Source organism: Rhamphochromis longiceps, linkage group LG17 (assembly GCF_057381845.1).
Source record: "Rhamphochromis longiceps isolate RC_006_pf linkage group LG17, R_longiceps_female_GT1.1, whole genome shotgun sequence".
NCBI lineage: Eukaryota > Metazoa > Chordata > Actinopteri > Cichliformes > Cichlidae > Rhamphochromis > Rhamphochromis longiceps.
Window position 1 is genome coordinate 38,967,836 of NC_140573.1, and position 21,307 is coordinate 38,989,142.

The window sequence follows — 21,307 nt, forward strand, 5'->3', positions numbered from 1 at the left end:
TGCTGTGCATACATAGATATTCTACTGCATACCTTGGTTATAACAAGTGGTTATTTGAGTTACTGTTCCCTTCCTATCAGCTCGAGGCAGTTTGGCCATTATCTTCATTTTTACCCAGAGAACTGGATGTTTTATATTTTTCAGACCATTCTCTACAAAAATCCTAGAGATGGTTGTTTGGGACCATCCCAAAGATCAGCAGTTTCTGAAATACTCAGACCAGCCTCTCCCGTCCCAACAACCATGCCACTCTCACAGTCACTGTCATATTTATTCTGATGCTCGGTTTGAACTTCAGGAGTAGACTCAGTTGTTGCCATGTGATTTACTGATTAGATATTTGTGTTAAGGAACAGCTGAACAGGTGTAGCAGAGAAAGTGACCAGTGAGTGCAGGTTTATAGTTTTTATATTGTACCTTACTTCAGTATGTAACCTTCAGTATGTAATATTGCACAGTATATACTTCAGGTGACTAATTTGATTTATGCTACAGTGTAATCAGATTCACAGCTCTTCATCATCATCATCATCATCATCATGGCCCTCTTCATTAGGCCGGTTCTGCTTTCTTCACTTTCTCCTTTATAATTTCCCACCTGCTGAGGGAATTAACTAAAGAATGATGTGACATTAAAGATAGATAGATAGATAGATAGATAGATAGATAGATAGATAGATAGATAGATAGATAGATAGATAGATAGATAGATAGATAGATAGATAGATAGATAGATAGATAGATAGATAGATAGATAGATAGATAGATAGATAGATAGATAGATAGATAGATAGATGGCTTAGCTTTCACGTAATCTGTAAATAAATCTCCTCACTTCTTTTTTAAAACTCCTGCTCTGGTGCCTTTCTCTCATGCAGATGTGAAGATACATGAATAGGTAAAGTTCCCCATTCTAAGCTAAGTAAAAGTCTAGTAATTGCCACAAATACTGTATTCCCATATAGTCATGTGTTGCCTTTCTGCAGAGGTTATTCAGGGTAATGAATATCAAGAGGCGACGTATGACGCACAGCATTAACCTCTGTTTGATTAGCAGCGACCCAATCATCTCAGACACTGACATCAACACTCCCATGCACGGTTAGCACCTGCATAAAAGGTTTTTCAAAAATAGAACAAATGCCGGCTTTTGCTGATGAATCCAAAAACAATGCAGCCATTATCCCCCAAACACTCTGACGGTGAATGGGGATCATGTCAAGATCTGTCGATTGCCTCATGTAAAACCACAAATGGCACTGCAACTGCTATCTGCTGCGGGGTTGTTTATCACTGCGGTAATGACGGTTGATGAATGTTTTGATGGAATTTTAGATCTGATTCATGGCCTGGTGACCACATTGATCGGTGGCATTAAAGGTACAGTTGTGTTTCAATATAAACAAGAAGGTTGCTGTGCCACCAAAATTCAAAACAAAGGACTTTAACCTCCTCTCGCTACTAAATTGATTTACATGTCTTTTACAGTAATAAAGGGTCTCTGTAGTGACTAAAATGATTAATTTCTCTGATGCTGAAAGTGTTATTGTTATATATATATATTATATATGTATTATATATGTATATATATGCCAAGAGAGCTTCACAAATTACAGCAAATATAACACATATGAATATCACAAGTAAAGAAAAGAGCAACAAGTTGCACCTCAACCAGATTCTTTGGTAGTCATCAACACACTCCTGGCATTATTCTGGCTGGATATTTGACTACTTTTCAGTTGCCAGGAAGTAACAGTTGGCAGCAATTCAACGAGACAAAGAATTAGACTAGACTGATGCTTTAAGTAGGCATGTGAGGTAATATGGGAAACTCGAGAGTACACAGTTAAAAACTAAACACAGTTAAAACTAAACAGCCATAGTAAGACAAGGGAGCTAAAATCCAATGCATACAAGAGAAGCGCTACCAAAAAATCCCCAAAAAACAGGATGTATGACAAACAGAAAAACACCTACCACAGAGACTAAAATATGACAACATGATTGAGGGAATAAAGGTGAAATAAATGGAAAACTTGAAGCCTAAATTCTAACCTATGAAGAAACTCAAAAGATATTCTTCATAAGCCTGTCGTACAGGAAACCCATTAATCTGAGTTATTATTGGTTTTTCACATACTGCTTTTGCAGTTAAATGAGCAGCTTTTGGCTTAATTGGTGTTAAATAAATAATAACATGGTCTAACAGGTCATGTTCTGTAGTTTATCTGAGGTTGTAGTCTTCACATTTTTAAGATCTAATAAGGAATAGATTATTTGTCTTATGCCCTGAAACATAAACCATTAAAACTAAAGGACTGACTGTATATAACCAGAAAGAATGTAAGCTTCATTAATATGTAATATAATGAAATAACGATGCAAATATTATTAATAATAATAACAATAAGAAGAAGAATTATTGATGAACAACAATAAGACAGAGGGTCATTTTATCCAGAGACCAGGCGAGCTACACTTAAGGCCAGTGTAGCATCACTTCTCTTAATAATATCTGAATGTAATCCAAAATATTAATACAAGCTGGTTGTTTCGAGCTGTTTGAGCCTTTTCTCTGAGTTTCTTAAAGAATGTTTCAAGAATTTGTATCTTCAAATGGGGACTTACGTGGACACATACATGTTGCATAAGAGATCTTCATTATATTATATATTATTTATTTGCAATCACAAAAAACAGGGTACAAAACTCAGTCTGTCTCCAAACAATGACCTCCACCCTGTTTCAGTGCTATGGACAGATCTCTTCTGAACAAAACAAACAGTGCTGTCCTTGGTTCTGAAATCTGAAACAATACCCTTTATTGTTGTTGATTTTAATTTTGTTATTGCTTCTTTGACTGTGTTTCTATTTACACAAAAAGATTAAACAGAGAGGTAAAAAAATATGGACGCAAACACTAACAATTAAACGGGGAAGTAAAATGTATCCAATAGTACTGAGCAAAAATTTTGAGGCACCCCATATTTCTTTACATGTTGCACAGAAAATTAGAAACATTTATTGAAACATGTCCAAACATAAATGAAAATACAGTACATCTGCTCTAGTTTTTTGGGCCTGTCACTACTTCTTTTCTTTTCTTCCGTTTGCCCAGCTTTCCCCTCCCTTTAAGAGCATATCTCAGGACACCATGCTGAGATATGCACGTTTCTGTCTAAAAGCTAAAAAAAAAAAAAAAAAAAAAAAGGAATACGTTTTTGAGACTAGCTGATAGCAACAGTGCTGCTAATACGAACTAGTTCTTTGTTGTTATGTGTAGACACAACACTGGTTCATTCCTCGAGTTAGGTGACTTTTTATTTTACATTTGAATGATTCATTGTGGTGTGGTGCTTAACAAACAAACACATCTTCTGAAGACGGTCAGCTATGAGTGAAAAAAAAAAATTTCCAAAGAAAAACTTCTGATGAACTATTACTCAAGACCACTAAAAAAATTACAAGGAAGTAGGGTAACATAGTAACAAAATTAAGAAGTTTGCACATTACTGTATGTACAAGACATTTTGTGATCCATAGCTAATTCGTATATAGCACACAAAACATTAGGTAGTAAGCAGAAACAATGACTACAAGGCTACGGTATTTCTAAATCTAACCCACTGTTATTAGAAGACTAAAATTTAAATGATTAAATGTTTAATCTGTCCTGCTTCTTAGTCAACCATACCTTTGTTTAGGCACAAACATATATTTTCGTTCCTGGAAAATATTCATGGCTCTTTAGGAATTAGATGTCACAAGCACACGTCGATGAAATAAAGCAAAGAAAAAAAATATCTAAATTCTAGATGTACGCGTTTCATAGGTTTTCCTGTCGCTTGCCGTCGCTACGCATAAACACGGAAGTTACAATACTGTGGCCGTGTTGCATTCGTAAACACCCGAAAATCGGAATTCCTCTTCTCCAACCCAGAGAAATGTCAAAATATGGTAAGATTACTTAACTGTGACTTCCACCTTACGTAAAATCCAAACAAAATAGCACCTTAAAAGTTAACCATACTTTCTCTATCTATATCGATTTTAGCTGTCTAACAGTCCTTTAAATCTGTTAAATTAGAATCAAAGTTCATTCATTTCATAATATTTCACTGAACTTTTTCACTAATGGCTTTTAAGACAGTTGCTCACTTAACTCCAAGTGGATTCAGTTTCATATTTGTAAAATGTTAAGCGTGCGGAGGTCGTAAATGATGTCTTTTTAATTTTAAAATTTCTAATTTCCGAGGCTTTCTAAACGCAGCATCAGTCTCATGTGTGCTAAATCAACCTTACTTCTTCGAGAATAACTTTAAAGTATTTTTGATATTTCAGCCCGACAGCCAGTTGGGCTTCCACGTTTCTAATGTGTGCAGACGTCTCCTCGTTATGGCGGAAAGTGTCCGAGAAATCTTTTGACTGTTAAAACAAATTTAGGCGTCTTCAGAATACTAAGGGTCTGGTTTTAGCTAGGTTCTGTTAGCTGATCATTTCAGAAGAATGGAAAATAAAAAAGAGAAAACGTTTCAGTTCGTGGTCGTGGGGGGTGGCATCGCTGGCGTGACATGTGTGGAGCAGGTGAAATGAGATGAATGGCATGTAAAAGCTTTGCTAGTACAATGCGTGTGCCATGTAGCTACTTAACGTACATGTTAATCTACATTGACAGCTGTCGTCCCAGATTCCGTCCGCTGACGTGGCTCTGATAACTGCAGGTCCCCACATCAAGGCAGTGACCAACTACAAGCAGGTCAGAGGGACATTGATGACGATGATGGTGGCGGTAGCTCAGTGGGAGCTTCATCTCTGACAGAGTTATGGATTTGTTCTCACAAACTCCCACGTTACAAATGCATGCGCTCATGTATTTTAAGTCATCAACTGTATTAAAAAAAAGAAATAATCAGTATTTCATTATGATGATTCATTATGATTCACATACAAGCTGCCTTTAAAAACATAATATGATCATCATGGACACACTGTATTTTACTGTTCGGGTTTGACTATCAACAGGCTATCTTATCACTTCTCTGAATGGCTTTTAATGCTGTAATTTTCCACTGTCCTCCTTTCAAAGGTGTCCAGGACACTGGAAGAGTTTGACGTGGAGGAGCAACCATCTAGTGTTCTGGAAGAAAAATTCCCCAACCTTACTATCATCCATTCTGCTGTTAAATCACTCCACACAAAGTCACATGTAAGGTTTGGCCGCATGTAGGATGCATATGTGACAGCAAAGGCCACACATGTTGTTTACTTACTGTAATTATAGCAGAGTGCAAACTGATTTCATGCAACAAGCACTTTACTATTAACTGTGTACTATTGCCACCTTGTGGACATATGGTGGGCAGGTTCCATGGAACAAGAATGAGATTATTGTTGCAGTACAATAGTGAATTTCACTATAATGAACGGTGCCTCCTTTAGCTTATCCATTACGCTGCATCATTCTTTAGGAAAACAGAGGAGATGGTGCGTCCTCTGTCTCATGAAAATAAATGATCAACATAACAGTCAAGAGACTGCGTTTTATATCATAACTTGCAAATATGCAAGCAATTTTTTAAATGTGGTAATTGAAATATAAATGTTACGCAATGTTGTTATAGTTTGCCTGATATGAAAGTTTGCTGCTTTCCTTGAAGCACTTCGTTACGAGTTTAGTGACATGTCTCGTAATCAAAGATAATGAGCCAAATCAAAGCTCAAAGTGAAGTGAAGGTTGTCGTGCAGGTCAGTCTGTACTGGTTGTGCCTTCATTTTAGACGTCAGCTTTTAGGATTATCAATAATTAATTTGACTTGAGAGGTGCTGAGAGCTTTAATAAAGGTGAGTGTAGCAGATCTTCAGCTGGAAAAGAAAACTGTGTTATGGCCTGCATAACACAACACAAAAAGAACATGGGGCGAAGGATTAAGGATGAGATTTGGTTTGATGAGATTTTTTCTTACATTGCAACCCCTTCTCAGGGATTTGCGTCTCCTCCTGGATCGTAAATTAAGATCTTTTGTGTGTTAGGCAAATGTGTTAAATGCTTACAAGGCTAGGAGGATTAAAAGATGACCTTTATGTTTAAATCACACCTTTTTTCAAGAAACTGAGGTTGTGAGATAAAACAGTTAAAGCTCACAATTGATTGCCATTTCCCATGTAATGCTCCTCTCTTCGTCAGTGTGTGGAAACTGCAGATGGCCGGGTTTTTGGTTACAAGAAGCTGTGTATCTGCAGCGGTGCCAGACCCAAGCTGCTAACCCAGGACAACCCTTACGTGCTGGGGATACGGGACACAGATAGTGCTCAGGTACAAGCCAAATCTTCTGGATGTTTGTGTAGCTAGTAGCATGTGGGTCTGAAATTCCTGAGGAAACTAACCTCATAAGACTTTCATAGTAACACCAAACAGTTTGTCCAAAGAAAACAGCTTGACTGCTTGTCCTTGTATTTTAGTCCCTCTTCTCTGGTCTTCATTAAGGTGATATTACTTAACTGGATGTGGCATTAGCGACTAATTACCAGTCTACTAACCCTTTGAGCTCCTGTACAACTAAACAGTGTTTGAATTTCAGCTATTACAGCTTCTGTAAGATCTTATTGGTTTCACTGAACAAAAAAAGGGTGTTTGTGTATTTTCTACATCTGCATTAGTTGCACATAGTCTGTCTGTAAATGATTGTGTTTTATTAATAACCTTTAAACATAGATGTGTCACTAGTTTTCTTTGTTCTTTTAAAGGAGTTTCAGAAGAGGTTATCCAAAGCTAAGAGGATTGTTATTGTTGGGAATGGAGGAATTGCCTTGGAATTAGTGTAAGTCTGCTGTAGCCAGAATGCCATTTGAGCCCACAGTTATTCATGCTTTACTGAGTACTTGTGAACTTTGTGATCTTTAGGTATGAGGTGGAAGGCTGTGAGGTGATCTGGGCGGTAAAGGACAAGGCCATAGGAAACACATTCTTTGACGCAGGAGCAGCACAATTCCTCATCCCATCGCTTGAGGCCGACAAACCCCAGGCAGCTGCCCCCTGTAAGAGGCCTCGCTTCACTACAGAGGAAGCAGCTCCCGGAGGCTCACACATCTTCACAGCAGGTTCTTTCTTTTCCTTCCTGTTCTACACTTCTGCTCTTCTCTCCTTTAGTACAGAAAAAAGTATATAAAGCAAATGTTTGTCTTCTCTCAGATAGAAGCTCACAAGCGTACGGTCACGGTCCTACGGATTCTGGAAGTGCCCTGGGTCCTGACTGGCATGAAGGAATAGCTCTTCGAGGAGCAGAGCAGGTGAGATCCTGTATGCGTGGTTGAAGTCTGTGGGGAGTAAAAAAAAAGGCTAATGTTCTGTTTGAACAAGGTCCTAAAATGTCTTACATGTTCTGTTTCTGTGGTAGTTGAATTTTTAGAATGTGTTTTTAACTTAAAAACAGTACAGTTAATTTGGGAAATTAGTTTTGTGATCTTTATCTAAATGCATGTCACTTCCTCTGTGTTGTTCCGCCTTTCTAAGATACCTATTGTTATATTTTACAGTGCAGCTAAATGGGTTCACACCCTAACGCCCATTAACTTAATAGCATAGCTGCGGGTACCTTCTGTTGGTTCATTATCAGATTCATAGTATCAAAATCCCTCTTGAACCTTATCTTGCTACTCAACAGCTATAATGGAAAAACATTTTTTATTTTAGTAGTTAATGTCATTGAACTGCAAGTGTAGAAAGTCAAATGTGATTAAACAAGGATTAAAACATTTTGCTAACATTGCAAATAAGGTTTAAAAAGCTTTTTCACCCAGGTTATACTTCTTTTCCAGTCATGCTGACCACTCAGTTTTAACTGTGCATTCATAATGTACTTTATTCTAAAAGCTTTATCTGACTGTCGTGGCCTGTTTAAAATAATCAGTTAACCAATCATGTAAATCTTTTGACTCCTCCAACAGTCAAATGGCACATAGACAACATGCAAATTCTACACACACAGGCCCAGTGATAACCACTATGAGATGTTACAGAACTCTTCCCATAAATTTCTATTCAGGTTTGTTTCAGTGCCATGTCTCCTCATTATACAGTCACAGTCAAAAGAAAGTACACCGTCTGTCAGATCTAAAAGTTAGTTAAATTTACCCTTTTAAATTTTTCATATTTATTTCCTATCTTATTCATAGCCTTTTCCTTTTTTGTTTTCTTTAGGTCACGAGCAGTTGTCCAAGCATTTCACTACATATCGTACTGTGTATGACTGTGTACGTGACAAATAAAATTTGAATTTGAATTTTAAGATTTTACATATCAGGTCACAAAATTGCATAAATACAGACCTAAAAGCCCAGACCTACAAACTGCCAAAACCCCTGCTTTTAGAAAGGTGCTCACACTTGCTGATGATGAGTTAATCATCTGCATTTGATCAGCAGCACCTGACTGCTGCTTACCCTCTTAAATCATACGGAAGCAGTAAGCAGTGGTGTTCCACACACTAGTTTTGTGTTTCATGTGATCGCGTATTTAACTAATTCTAAGATCTGCTCAGATGATTTTTAATCTGTCTTGATATGTCGAACCTTAAACCTAAAAGAGGGTTTCTTTTTACTGTGACTGTACAGTAAAATCTCTAACAGATGATGTAAGGTTGTTTGTTTCAGACATGGCAAAAATGCAGTGAGAGAAATGGGGAAGTGGTTATTTCCACTTCGGCACACAAAAATAACGTAGGCTGTGGTGGTGAGGCAGCACAGAATTACTGCTAACCTCGTTCACAACTACACGAAATGCTGAACAAGCGGACAATCTAAAAGTTTAACAGTATTAGGTTCTAAAGTTGCTTTTTGCTTCTTTTTAACATTGTTTTACTAACCATTTCAACCTGGTTGCAATAATACTAGCCTCATAAGGCTGAAATTAATGGTTGTAGCTTATGTAAAAAATTTTAAAAAATCTTCAAAATACAGACTTTTTGGATTACTAGACTCAGTGAGTCCCTGGGTTAGCAACACAACAATAATTTGTCTTACCATCAGTCACAAATCCACACTTACTTTACTGGCAGGGATTAAATATCAAATAATGTGTTGTATGGCTCACTGCACTGTTTAATGGTAGGAGACACATTTAGTAGTTTATAAAAGCCTGAGTGTAGCACACAGTTTATCCTGTCATACTGTCCTCCTGTTCTGATGAATCCCCTCACACTGCTGGCATTTGCTCAGGTGTCCCACAGAGTTTCAGTGGAGTACCAGTGTGAGGTGGAAAAGATCTTCACCTGTGAGGAGCTTCATAAATCCCCAGAGCAAACACTAAGAACTGAGTGTGGTGAGGATTAAATTTACTGCTCTGTGTTTTTCTCTAACCCTGCTCCTTTCTTGCTCACTTTTTTGTTTGTTTTTTTACACTCTGCCCTTTGTCTGAGTAGGAGACTGGCCAGTTTACGTCCGGCTGACTAATGCCCAGACATTTGGCTGCGATTTTGTTGTCAGCGCCACAGGTGTCGTTCCAAACACTGAGCCCTTTCTCCAAGGCAACACGGTAAGAAAACTCATCCATATGCAAAGTGGAAATTCCTAGTGACTCTGCCAGAGCTTCCAGGCTTTGGGAACGTTGTTGTTTTGCATTATCATTAAATGCGTTCGTGCCATTTGTCATTCATCGTACGGTCATGCGTCTGGCCAGTACCGTGTTAGATTTTACCAAAAGTTGTTGAGCTGCACACAGTTTCATGACTGTATCTGCTATGCTACATTAAATACTCATGTTCCCACATAAAGTGCCTTTTCCCTCTTGATTCCCAAGTGTTTTCAGCCTCACTAATAGTACACACTCTACCTCTTCTCGTGTCTGCTCACTTCGATGTAATGTTCAGTGTTTTGCAAGGCAAATTGCATGAGACCTACTTGTACGGCTTATCTGTTTTTGTAAGTGGAAATGTGGTTTTAATGCCTCTAGATGTCAGTAAAGCATAGGTGAGCTTTTTCATTACTCTGGTTTTTCAGCCTGTGTAAAGCTGCTGGATTTCCAGCAAAGTGCCACTGCATCAAAGTTAGTGTAAAGTCTACAGCAACCACTCTGATTTACTTATATGTACTACATCTTCCTTTGTTTTGTTTTTTTATTACTGGTGCTGATCATTTCTCTGTGTGAAAGTTTGTGGTTGCAGACGATGGCGGCCTACAAGTAGATGATCACATGATGACATCCGAGGCAGATGTGTACGCTGCAGGTGACGTGTGCACTGCGTGCTGGGAGCAGAGCCCTCTGTGGCAGCAGGTAAAAAAACAGTCAGTTAATCTACAGTGCAGCATTTTTGTCCTTTAAACATTACGTACTGCTCATGTCGTTTAAGTAATCCAGTGTAAAAATTAGAAAAAGTAGCGTACCATGTGTTTCCTGATTTTTGACTTAAAACAAAATTATAATGCCAAGCAACTGTTTCTGTTTTAAGCAGCTTCTATATGTGGAAAACAATTAAAAGTTAGATAATTAGATATATTAGCTTATGCCAGGGCAAAGCATCCATCTGTCCATCCGCAAGTCATAGGAATTGCTACTTCTGGACACAATGAGCAGCTAATCATCTTAATTGTGCTCAAGGTCAAGATTGAGATCTTATGGGTCATTTTACAGGCACAGTTTTCACAACACTCACTACTCCTTCTAGACAATTGGACAGATTTTAGTGAAACAAGATTAGTTTGTCCCAGATATGACTGTTTGCAAGGCTTCTTTATATTCAATTCAATTCAGTTCAATTTTATTTATATAGCGCCAAATCACAAGAAAAGTCGCCTCAAGGCGCTTCATAGATACAGAGAAAAACCCAACAATTATGACCCCCTATGAGCAAGCACTTTGGCGACAGTGGGAAGGAAAAACTCCCTTTTAACAGGAAGAAACCTCCAGCAGAACCAGGCTCAGGGAGGGGCGGGGCCATCTGCTGCGACCGGTTGGGGAGAGAGAAGGAAGACAGGATAAAGACATGCTGTGGAAGAGAGACAGAGGTTAATAACAGATATGATTCAATGCAGAGAGGTCTATTAACACATAGTGAGTGAGAAAGGTGACTGGAAAGGAAAAACTCAATGCGTCATGGGAATCCCCGGCAGCCTACGTCTATTGCAGCATAACTAAGGGAGGATTCAGGGTCACCTGGTCCAGCCCCAACTATATGCTTTAGCAAAAAGGAAAGTTTTAAGCCTAATCTTAAAAGTAGAGATGGTGTCTGTCTCCTGAATCCAAACTGGAAGCTGGTTCCACAGAAGAGGGGCCTGAAAACTGAAGGCTCTGCCTCCCATTCTACTTTTAAATACTCTAGGAACAACAAGTAGGCCTGCAGAGCGAGAGCGAACTGCTCTAATAGGGTGATATGGTACTACAAGGTCATTAAGATAAGATGGGGCCTGATTATTTAAGGCCTTGTATGTGAGGAGCAGGATTTTGAATTCTGGATTTAACAGGAAGCCAATGAAGGGAAGCGAAAACAGGAGAAATCTGCTCTCTCTTTCTAGTCCCTGTCAGGACTCTTGCTGCAGCATTTTGGATTAACTGAAGGCTTTCAGGGAGTTTTTTGGACATCCTGATAATAATGAATTACAGTCGTCCAGCCTGGAAGTAATAAATGCATGAACTAGTTTTTCAGCATCACTCTGAGACAGGATATTTCAAATTTTAGAGATGTTGCGCAAATGGAAGAACACAGTCTTACATATTTGTTTAATATGTGCGTTGAAGGACATGTCTTGGTGAAAAATGACTCCAAGGTTCCTCACAGTGTTACTAGAGGCCAAGGTAATGCCATCCAGAGTAAGAATCTGGTTAGATACCATATTTCTAAGATTTTCAGGGCCGAGTACAATAACCTCAGTTTGATCTGAATTTAGAAACAGAAAGTTAGCGGCCATCCAGGTCTTTATGTCTTTAAGACATTCCTGCAGTTTAACTAATTGGTGTGTGTTATCTGGCTTCATGGACAGATAGAGCTGGGTGTCATCTGCATAGCAGTGTAAATGTATGCTATGTCTTCTAATGATGCTGCCTAGGGGAAGCATGTATAATGTAAACAGAATTGGTCCTAGCATTGAACCCTGTGGAACTCCATAATTAACCTCAGTGTGTGAAGAGGACTCCCCATTTACATGCACAAATTGGAGTCTATTAGATAGATATGATACAATATCCCCGTGCATTTGAATTCTCAGTAGTTTGTACAATACAACAAAACTTTTCCATTTCTTTCTGTGAAACAAGCTGTGAAACTGTGATAGATGTGAGTTTTAATCGACACTGAAAGGTGTCAGTTTAGACCCAGCGTGCCAGCAGTAATTCAGTTCGCTGACTTAACGACAAGTTTAATGACAAATGGTTTGAGAAAGCGCACGCTTGAACAGGCTTGCAAAGCTAACGGCACTGCATGGTGAAGGTGTTTCAAACTTTAAACAAATGAGATTAGGAGAGATTATTTAAGAAAATAATTATATCTGGATTTTATTTTTTAAATTAAGAAGCATTTGTCAGTATTTTTAAACTCATTACTTTACTTTGGAAATTTTTTTCTCCTTTTTTCTCCTCACGGTGTATTTTATTTTGTTAGTTTAATCTTAGAAAATGTTTAATTCTGCTTTTTTATGGCTGTAGTCATCCTGTAAAACATGATCGCATACATTCACATAAAGATTTTTTGCTAAAAAGAAAAGTAGGCTGTAACGTTTCATACACCATGTTACGTAAAGACACTTTGCGCAGTGTTAGAAAAGTGTGGAGAGCAGCTGTCATATTTGCACTGTCATGCATATTTGAATGTAACACTGTGTATGTGTTGTGTGTACAGATGCGTTTATGGACGCAAGCTCGTCAGATGGGTTGGTATGCAGGCCGTTGCATGGCAGCACACATCCTGTCAGAACCAGTGGAGCTGGACTTCTGCTTTGAACTCTTCTCACATATTACTAAATTCTTCAACTACAAGGTAAGAGATGTTTTACTAAAGTGCAGCAAAGTTATTTAAATGATAACTAATAGGTTAAACATCAACTATGCAAAGTGGAAAGGTTTTCATTCTTTTCAAGGTGATTTCACAGGGCCGCATGGTTTTAGCCTCAAGGTTGATTCACAGTGCTTTTTAAAAAACATGTCTCCTTCTGATTATTCCACAGGTGGTCCTACTGGGAAAGTTTAATAGTCAAGGGCTTGGGCCAGACCATGAGCTGCTGGTACGCTGCACTAAAGGCCAGGAGTATGTCAAGGTGAAACTGCAGGGATAAACAATGTGATGACAGTAAATGGTAAAAGGACTGGTACTTACAGTGCTGTGAAAATGTATTTGCCCCCTTTCTGAATTTTTACTTATTTATTTTGACATATTTATCAAACTTACATGTTTCAGATCATCACACAAATTGTATCAGACAAATATAACCCGAGCACGAACAGACACATCCTGAAGTTTGCTGATGACACAGTGATCGTCAGTCTTCTGGTGGGGGACGAGTCAGGCCATGGGCAGATTGTAGATGATTTTGTGGATTGGTGTGATGAGTCCTTCCTTTCACTAAATGTGTCAAAAACTAAAGACATGATTATTGATTTTAGGAAGTCCTCTTATAGCTCATCCCCTACTATCATTAGAACTGCTGATATTGGGATCGTTGAGAGTTATAAATATCTAGGTGTGGTACTTGACCATAAACTGTGTTTTGAATCTCATGCTGATGCCACTCGTTTTAGAGTACCTCTGAGGAAGACCAAAAGACTCAAGGCTTCTTTTGTCCCTACTGCATCCTGTCTCCTACATGGCATATAACCGTCCTGGGATTTTCTATTACTATTATTGTCATTTTCTATTATGTTTTGTTTACTTTTATCCTGCTGCTAAACTAATTTCCCTTTTGGGACAATAAAGAATTTGAATTGAATTGAATGTATTAATGGCTATCCCTGCCATTATCTCACTGGAGTGGAGTCCTAAACCCTTAGAAAATAAAACCTTGCATTATTGCCCTTCCCAAACTGACAGATGTTAAAGACTTTCTCTCATCTGTTCTTGAGTGTTTTAGATTGTGACATGATGTGTTGTTTTTGAGAACTTCAGCCTACATCATGGCAAACAACATCTTGTTTCAACAGGTCTGACAGTAAACAAACCTGGATGTAGCTTGTGAAAGTTAACTCAGCTTTTGAAAACTATGTCATGGCTTAACAAGGGCAGGACAAAAGCATTTTTCACACAGGGCCAGGTAGCTTTGGATAGCTTCATAGTCATCATTTAAAAGCTGCATTTTGTATACACTATCTACAAATGGAGTTCCAAGGTGAAAACTGCTGTCGAAAACGGCTCATCTCACATTTTTCAAAAAACATCTTGATGATTCCCAAGACTTTTGGGAAAATATTCTGTGGAATGGAGAGACAAAAGTTTAACTTTTTGGAAGGCTTGAGTCCCGTTCCATCTGGCGTACAGCTAATACAGCATTTGATAAAGAGACAATGATACCTCCAGTCAAACATGGTGGTGGTAGTGTGATGGTCGAGGACTGCTTTGCTGCTTTAGGACGACTCGCTGTAATTGATGGAAACATGAATTTTTTTTCTTCTCACAAAATCCTGAAGCTCAAGCACACTTTGGTTATGCTGCAGGTCAATTATCCAAAACACCAGCATGTCCACCTCTGAATAGCTTAGAGCAGGGGTGTCCAACTCCAGGCCTCAAGGGCCGGTGTCCTGCAGGTTTTAGATGTGTCCTTAATCCAACACCGCTGATTTAAATGGCTAAATTACCTCCTTAACATTAAGGTCTCCAGAGGCCTGGTAACTAACTAATCATTTGATTCAGGTGTGTTGACCCAGGGTGATATCTAAAACTTGCAGGGCACCAGCCCTTGAGGCCTGAAGGTGGACACCCCTGGCTTAGAGAGAAAAACAAAATAGAGGTTTTGGAGTGGCCTTGTCAAAATCCAGGCTTGTATCAGACTGACGACCTTAGCACAGTGCTGAAGGGAGGGCTTTAAAGTTGCCTGTACTGAAGCGTGCATGCACATGCAGAAATACTTTTTCACAGCATTGTAACTTCTTCAGTCTTCAAAATTAAAATCACCAAAGGCTAATCTGGAACCCAGAAATTAATGGGAGCTGCCAGGGTGTCTTTGTCTTTTGTATACAGTCTTTAGCTAATATCAATATTTTGTCCATCTCATTGCAATTAAATGTTTGTTCCAGGTTGTTCTCAGTGGAGGGAGGATGGTGGGAGCAGTGCTTATTGGAGAAACAGACCTGGAAGAAACATTTGAAAACCTGATACTCAACCAGATGGATCTGACGCCATATGGAGAAGAATTGCTTAACCCTGACATTGACATAGAAGACTACTTCGACTGAGCTCTGCTGGAGAGTTTGAACAATGGCAATTAGCTGTGTGAAAGAAAGATTATGTTTGCAATAGTAAATGAAATTATTTATTTTTGCTTTAAATAAAAAAAATTCTAAACCACATGCACTAAATTGTTGGTTGAAATATGTATCAGGTAAAAGTATTTTTGTAGCAGTATATACAATACCGTGCAAGTCTTGAGCCATCCCCCATTTCTTCAGAGTTCAGCAATTTATTGAAAAGTGCAAACAGACGTGGACATTTGCACAAGCTTGAAAGTCAATATTTGGTATGACCACCTTTATTCTTCAACACAGCCTGAACTCTCTTAGGCGACATTTCTTGTCATTTCTTTAAGCAGTCTTCAGGAATAGTTCTCTAGGCATCTTGAATGATATTCAAAGCTCTTCTTTGGATATTGGCTGTCTCTTGTTCTGTTCTCTGTTAAGATGAACACACACTCAGTAATATTGAAGCCCAGGCTTTGTGGAGGCCAGTCCATGACTGATAGTGGTCCATTGTGCATTTTTCTATCTAGGTATGCTTTTACTGCGTTATCTGTTTTTGGGATCATTGTCACATTGAAATTGAAGCCATTTCCATTTCAAATATTTCCAGATGGTATGTATGGTTATTCAAAATCTGATTGTACTTTTCTGTGTTCATAATTCCATGGTTTTTGACCAATCGCATTAGACACCAATGGCTAATGCAGTCCCAAACATGACAGAGCCTCCACCAGGCTTTACAGATGGCTGTAGACACTTACTGTTATTCATCCCTCTATAAGTTGCTTCAGATTTTCAGCCCAGTTATTGTGTAGCCTTTTCTCCTTGTTTCCCTTCATTAAGAATGGCTTCCTGACATCCACGCTTCCAGTGAGAAGATTTCTGATGAGGCTTCAGTGAACAGTAGATGGAGGGCGAGAGGCATCTCTTATTGCTGGATTTCTTCATATTGCTTAAAGACAAATGCTGTTCATCTGCTATAGGTTTTAGGCCTGACAGTTTTATCAATTTTTTAAGGACACCCTGCACATCACGTTGACATACACCAAGTTTTGTTTTTATTATTATTATTACCAATAGCTCTTTGGAAATATTCTTGTTGATGCCAAAATACAATTTTATACCCATGAAACTGCATTATCTTTCATTCATTAAAGAAATGAAAATTAGTGAGAAAGTAGCCAGTGTCTAAAAGAAAATGTTAAAAAACCTTCAGAGAGTATTGAAAACTATTGCTCAAGAGCACTTTTCAAAATTCCAAGAAAGTCTAGCTGCTTGGAGGTAAATAAATAGAAATGGGTGTGGCTGGAGATTTTCCACAGCACTGTAAATCCATCACTTTATTGTCATGGTTTAAACTAATCATGGTTGATTTAAATCAGATATATACTGAGGTATAAGATACACGGGGTAGTATGAAAATGGCATGCACTAACACTCACTTGACCCATTGATTTTAATAGGCAAACGTGTTCTACGTGAGAGCGAAAAGGAAAATCTCTTTGTTTCTATGTTGTCCTAGTAACTCGTGATCAGATTTCAGCCTGAGCAGTAACTAGAGCTCCTCCCAGGCCTCAGCAACAATCTAGATTGTTCTGCCCATTGTTACTGTGAGACGTTGCTTTTGTGGTCTAACTACTTGAAAACCCACCAAATGACAAAGGACAAGAAACATTAAAGGTGTAATGATTTAATGATGACCAGAACGCCCACCCACTCAATTCTCGTATATGTTTACCTTTAGGCTTGTGACTAAAAGCACTGACCTACAAACACATCTATTGACTGATTGGCTGAGTGAGCACCAAAGGTTGAGTTGACTCACTGGACTTGAAAAGTGACTAAAAATAACGATGTAAATGAGCAACAACTGTGCAACACAGAATGATATCCTTGTCTTTTTAGTAAAGAAACATGAACAACAAACTCCTCTGCTGCTACTCCTGCTGCTGTTAAAGTTTCTCTGGGCTAGACCACATTTTCCAATTTTGGTCAGTTGGAGTTGCCCAGCAATCAGCAGGAATTGACACTGTGATTGCACTGAGTGGTTTTCCCTGGTGTACCTGCACAGGTGGAAAATGGGGAATTGTTTACAGGGTAAGTCAACACTGCTTAGGTGGCCAAATGAATCAAGATAAAATTCAAGTCCTTGTTTATATGCAAACTGCTGGAGTGGAGGGCAGGGCTGAGATGCCAGGTGCCACTGTAGACAGATTGTGTGTTACTAAGCAACCGAGATCAGGCATAAACATTAGTATGGCAAAAAAGACAGAAAAGAATTATATGCCTAGTTAATTTCCTGCTATTAAAGTTGATATCGCTGAATATAGGCAAATATGAAAACCAAATAAGATTTTGAAATCTTTAATAATCTGTTTTAATTGACTGATTGACTGGAAGTCCCAACTACCCCCAAATTTTGGGTGGTGGCCAGTCCCCCACACCCTGGCATGGGTGATTATAAAGAATTCATAAACATGAATCTGAATCAGCATACTTTATTAATCCCTAAAGAAATAACTGAGGGTTACAGTTGCTCCAGTACAGTAACAGAAACAGACTAGATTATTTAACAATACAATATGTTAGATTTAAGAAATAGCACGATATATACAAATCACTCAATAATAAATATCAAGGATTGACAGAGGTGATTATAAATAAATATCAAGAAAATCAACAAGAATATTACAGAGTAGAAAAGAGCGTGTGTAAAAAGGGTGTAACTATTGCAGTGTTTACAGTGTGTTAGATGGAGGAGTTGTACAGGGAGATGGCCACAGGCAGGAATGATTTCCTGCGTCATTCAGTGGTGCTTTTTGGTAATCTCAGTCTCCCACTAAACATGCTCTATGGCTAGCCAGCATGTCATGGAGTGGGCGGGAGGTATTATCCAACATTGTCTTTATCTTAGACAACATCTGCCTCTCCGACACCAGTTCCATCCCCACAACATTACTGGCCTTGCAGATATATAAATTAAGGACATTACTAATGCTCTGTTTTCATCTTAGCATTTAGAAGAGGTAACTGAATATATGTGTCCTTTTCCAAGTAACCTATATTTCACAACAGCATAATATAATAGTGGAAATTATTTTTTTGGCACATTTATATTTGTTTTAATATGGCCACCCCTAAAAAAAAAAAAAAAAAAAAAAAAATTCCGGAGGTGCCCCTGCCGTTCAGTCGCACCCATCACCAAGAGGACAGTTGAAACCATTGTAAGACATTGCTCAACCTCACCATTATGTGTGCTATTGACGTCACCTGAGGCAGGGTGTGATTTGGGGTTTAAACACCCCAGGGTTGGGAATAGATTGCAGGTGCATTGAGGAGGATGAAACCTCCCATGCTGAAGTTCATCAGAAAACCACAAACGCACACAAAGTACCTATTCTTTGACTCCCCCACCCACTGGAGCACCAGTGGGTGGTGGGACCTTGGGGTGTTGAGGACCCTACACCACTGACAAAAACATTTTCCCTCTAAAGAAGAAGGGAAAGAAAAGGAACACATAAATGCAAAGAAAGCACTTAAAACATGCAGTTAACCTTAACTGGGCCTTCATTATATCAGCAAAGATGTCTCAACATAGGAGAGCCACCTCAACACGACAAGACTCAGGTGTACATCTGTGCCTTAAGGACAAAGGGCACTCTTTTGAGGACCCCAATGTTAACCTTTTGGACCAGGAAGACAGGATGGTTTCTATGAACAAATATTGTTTCTGTGAATGAATTTTCTCAAAATGAGGTGATGGCTTAGAAAACCAGGTATTAGCTACTTACAATGACTGACTCCTCCCTAGGCGTTTCAATCCCCATTCTTACCTTACCTCAGGTGACGTCAATAACTAATTTAATGGTGAGATTGGGCAATGTCTCTGTTACGTAAGGCCCAAAATGGCCTCCGTACAAGAAAGTAGTAGCTCTAATATTGACCAGTAACGAACCACCACACGCACACTGTAATGGGTTACACAAGATTTATTTGTTCTTTCTCCAGGTAAAACTACTGGCTGAAGACAACTCTGGCCAGGAATCCAAGGCCCAAAGCCACCGCGGTCAGGGTTGTTAGCCTGGTTACAAACAGGGGAAAGGTGGTCACTTGGAAGAACAAGCAGCCAAAACGTATCAATCCTGCAGCTTCCTCAAAAAGGCTTGCCACCCACCTTTTCAGGCCTGACTTCGTTCGAGGCTGGGTCTCCACATCACATCCTGGGAGCTGGAACTTCCCCAAAACTGGTCCAGTTTCCTTGTCAGGGGCACAGAGAGTCTCCAGTCCAGTGTTTGTTTTCCTGCCTTCTAGCACATCCACTCACATCCCAATAAGAATGAGTCCTCCCTCCAACATCCTCAGTTTATTTTAAAAGCAAAACCAGGCCAGGTTAAAAATCTTTTCCATTAAAATGTGCACACTTCATCCTGGATCTTCGAGGCTTCCCTGCTTCACCAGTGTCCTACTAAAAAAAACAACAACCCCTACTTTCTGTTTCCTCTCCCCTTTATAGAGAAGGGCTCCAATCATCCCCAATCAGCTGCTCCCTGTATTCAACTCCAAATAGCTGGCAGCTGGACTAGAGTAGAATCTCCACTCCCACATGGGTGTGGCCCACACCTCACATCAAACACAAAAAAACACCAAAGCATGCAATTAATACAAAACAAAATCTAAAGAAATGCCAACCCAAAAGCTTAGGGGGCGATTCTCTCCATCCTTTTCCACCATGCTATACTCTGTAACATCTCACAGAGGTTTCACCTGTCGACTGGCATGTCCTATGTCTGTTATCACACGGTAAATAAATAAATAGTGGGTTAACGACTCTCAGTAACAACTCCAAAGCAACTGACCCCACTAGGTGTTGTTGTAGAACTAAAGAACCAAAATATCTGCAAAAACCTCATGAAGTCCAGTTGTGTTTGCCTCTAAGATTGCCTTCCTGAGCCTGGTTCTGCAAAAGAGCTCTTCCTTTTAAAGGGCGTTCTTCCTTCCTACTACTGCCAACTCCTTGCTCAAAGTAGACTATTATGGTTATCTCTCTCACTTTATGAAGATTTCATCATTCAAAATTAAAGGATTTGAGATGAGTATTCATGCTGTCCTTATAATGTGACTTTCCCCACCGCACTTACAGGCTTTTTTTTTTTTTTATGCAAACTGGTGAACACCCGGGCTGTCTACAAACATCTCATCTGTTTTATTGGAATACAGTACTCAGTTCCTAGTAGTGGTTGTAAATCAATACTCAGTATTCCAGTAAATACTGGAAAAGTCCAATTGATGTGTGTGCATTGTCTTTGGCTGTGACTTAGATAAAGATCAGACTGTAAAAACGCAAGGCGTATCCATCGTGCTACGAATAAGACTTGACATAGCGATCACTATCTTAGTGACGGATACACTTTTAGTTTTTATTGAAAAGTTATAACGTTAGTACTGGTTGAGTGGCTTCATTAATACAGATATTTAAGCAGATTTACCCTCTCCTTGTCGGCCTAAATTAGTCGTCTCACTTTTAGCGTAAACGTTTAACGTTAAACCCAGACGTGTCACGCAGAGGATTTCATTCAAGTAGATTGCGGATGTGACGGCAGTAGCGTGACGGTTTGCTCATGCAAAAGTGTACGCTTGTGTGTAACACCAGCGACCGCCGCCGCCGCAAAATAAAAATAATCAAAAAAGGTCGAGGATTTTGAGTGATGTATTTGATTGCTGTTCGTTTTTTATCTGGTAATTTGTTGTTGTTGTTGTTTTTGCTTGCATTGCATCTCTGCCAATTAATTAACATGACTTGGTTTTTTTTCCATGAGCAGGATGTCATTTTTAAAAATTAAGCTCCGCCACCGGTGCGCGCTAAGTCTTTGAGCATGCGCTTCTTTTGGTCATTCGATTACCAGCATGCATCAGGAGAACATCTTTTTTCCCCTGGTG

General features: G+C 39.1%; 1 protein-coding gene and 1 long non-coding RNA gene across 3 annotated transcripts in view; one reads left to right on the forward strand and one right to left on the reverse strand.

Moving 5' to 3' along the window:
* Window positions 1-21,307, reverse strand: part of LOC146650167 (uncharacterized) — a 63,942-nt gene that overhangs the window by 27,763 nt on the left and 14,872 nt on the right. The window lies entirely within an intron of this gene.
* On the forward strand, window positions 4,270-15,484 carry pyroxd1 (pyridine nucleotide-disulphide oxidoreductase domain 1). Of its 2 annotated transcripts, none has more exons than XM_085387114.1 (13): window positions 4,270-4,587; window positions 4,679-4,759; window positions 5,090-5,209; window positions 6,188-6,316; window positions 6,748-6,821; window positions 6,905-7,101; window positions 7,193-7,290; window positions 9,217-9,319; window positions 9,420-9,532; window positions 10,148-10,270; window positions 12,828-12,965; window positions 13,153-13,242; window positions 15,212-15,484. In XM_085387114.1, the coding sequence occupies exons 1-13, from the start codon at window positions 4,510-4,512 to the stop codon at window positions 15,368-15,370; spliced, it is 1,503 nt and encodes a 500-aa protein (XP_085243240.1). In that variant the 5' UTR covers window positions 4,270-4,509; the 3' UTR covers window positions 15,371-15,484. The 2 variants fall into 2 exon arrangements, with proteins under 2 accessions (XP_085243240.1, XP_085243241.1); XM_085387115.1 differs by having other exon boundaries at window positions 4,691-4,759.

What these genes read in the sequence shown, in the direction of transcription:
- pyroxd1 (XM_085387114.1), top strand. Translation starts at nt 4,510, where the DNA reads ATGGAAAATAAAAAAGAGAAAACGTTTCAGTTCGTGGTCGTGGGGGGT. An exon ending in CAGTGACCAACTACAAGCAG is followed by an intron (nt 4,760 to 5,089) that starts GTCAGAGGGACA and finishes CTCCTTTCAAAG; the next exon opens with GTGTCCAGGACACTGGAAGA. An exon ending in GGGACACAGATAGTGCTCAG is followed by an intron (nt 6,317 to 6,747) that starts GTACAAGCCAAA and finishes GTTCTTTTAAAG; the next exon opens with GAGTTTCAGAAGAGGTTATC.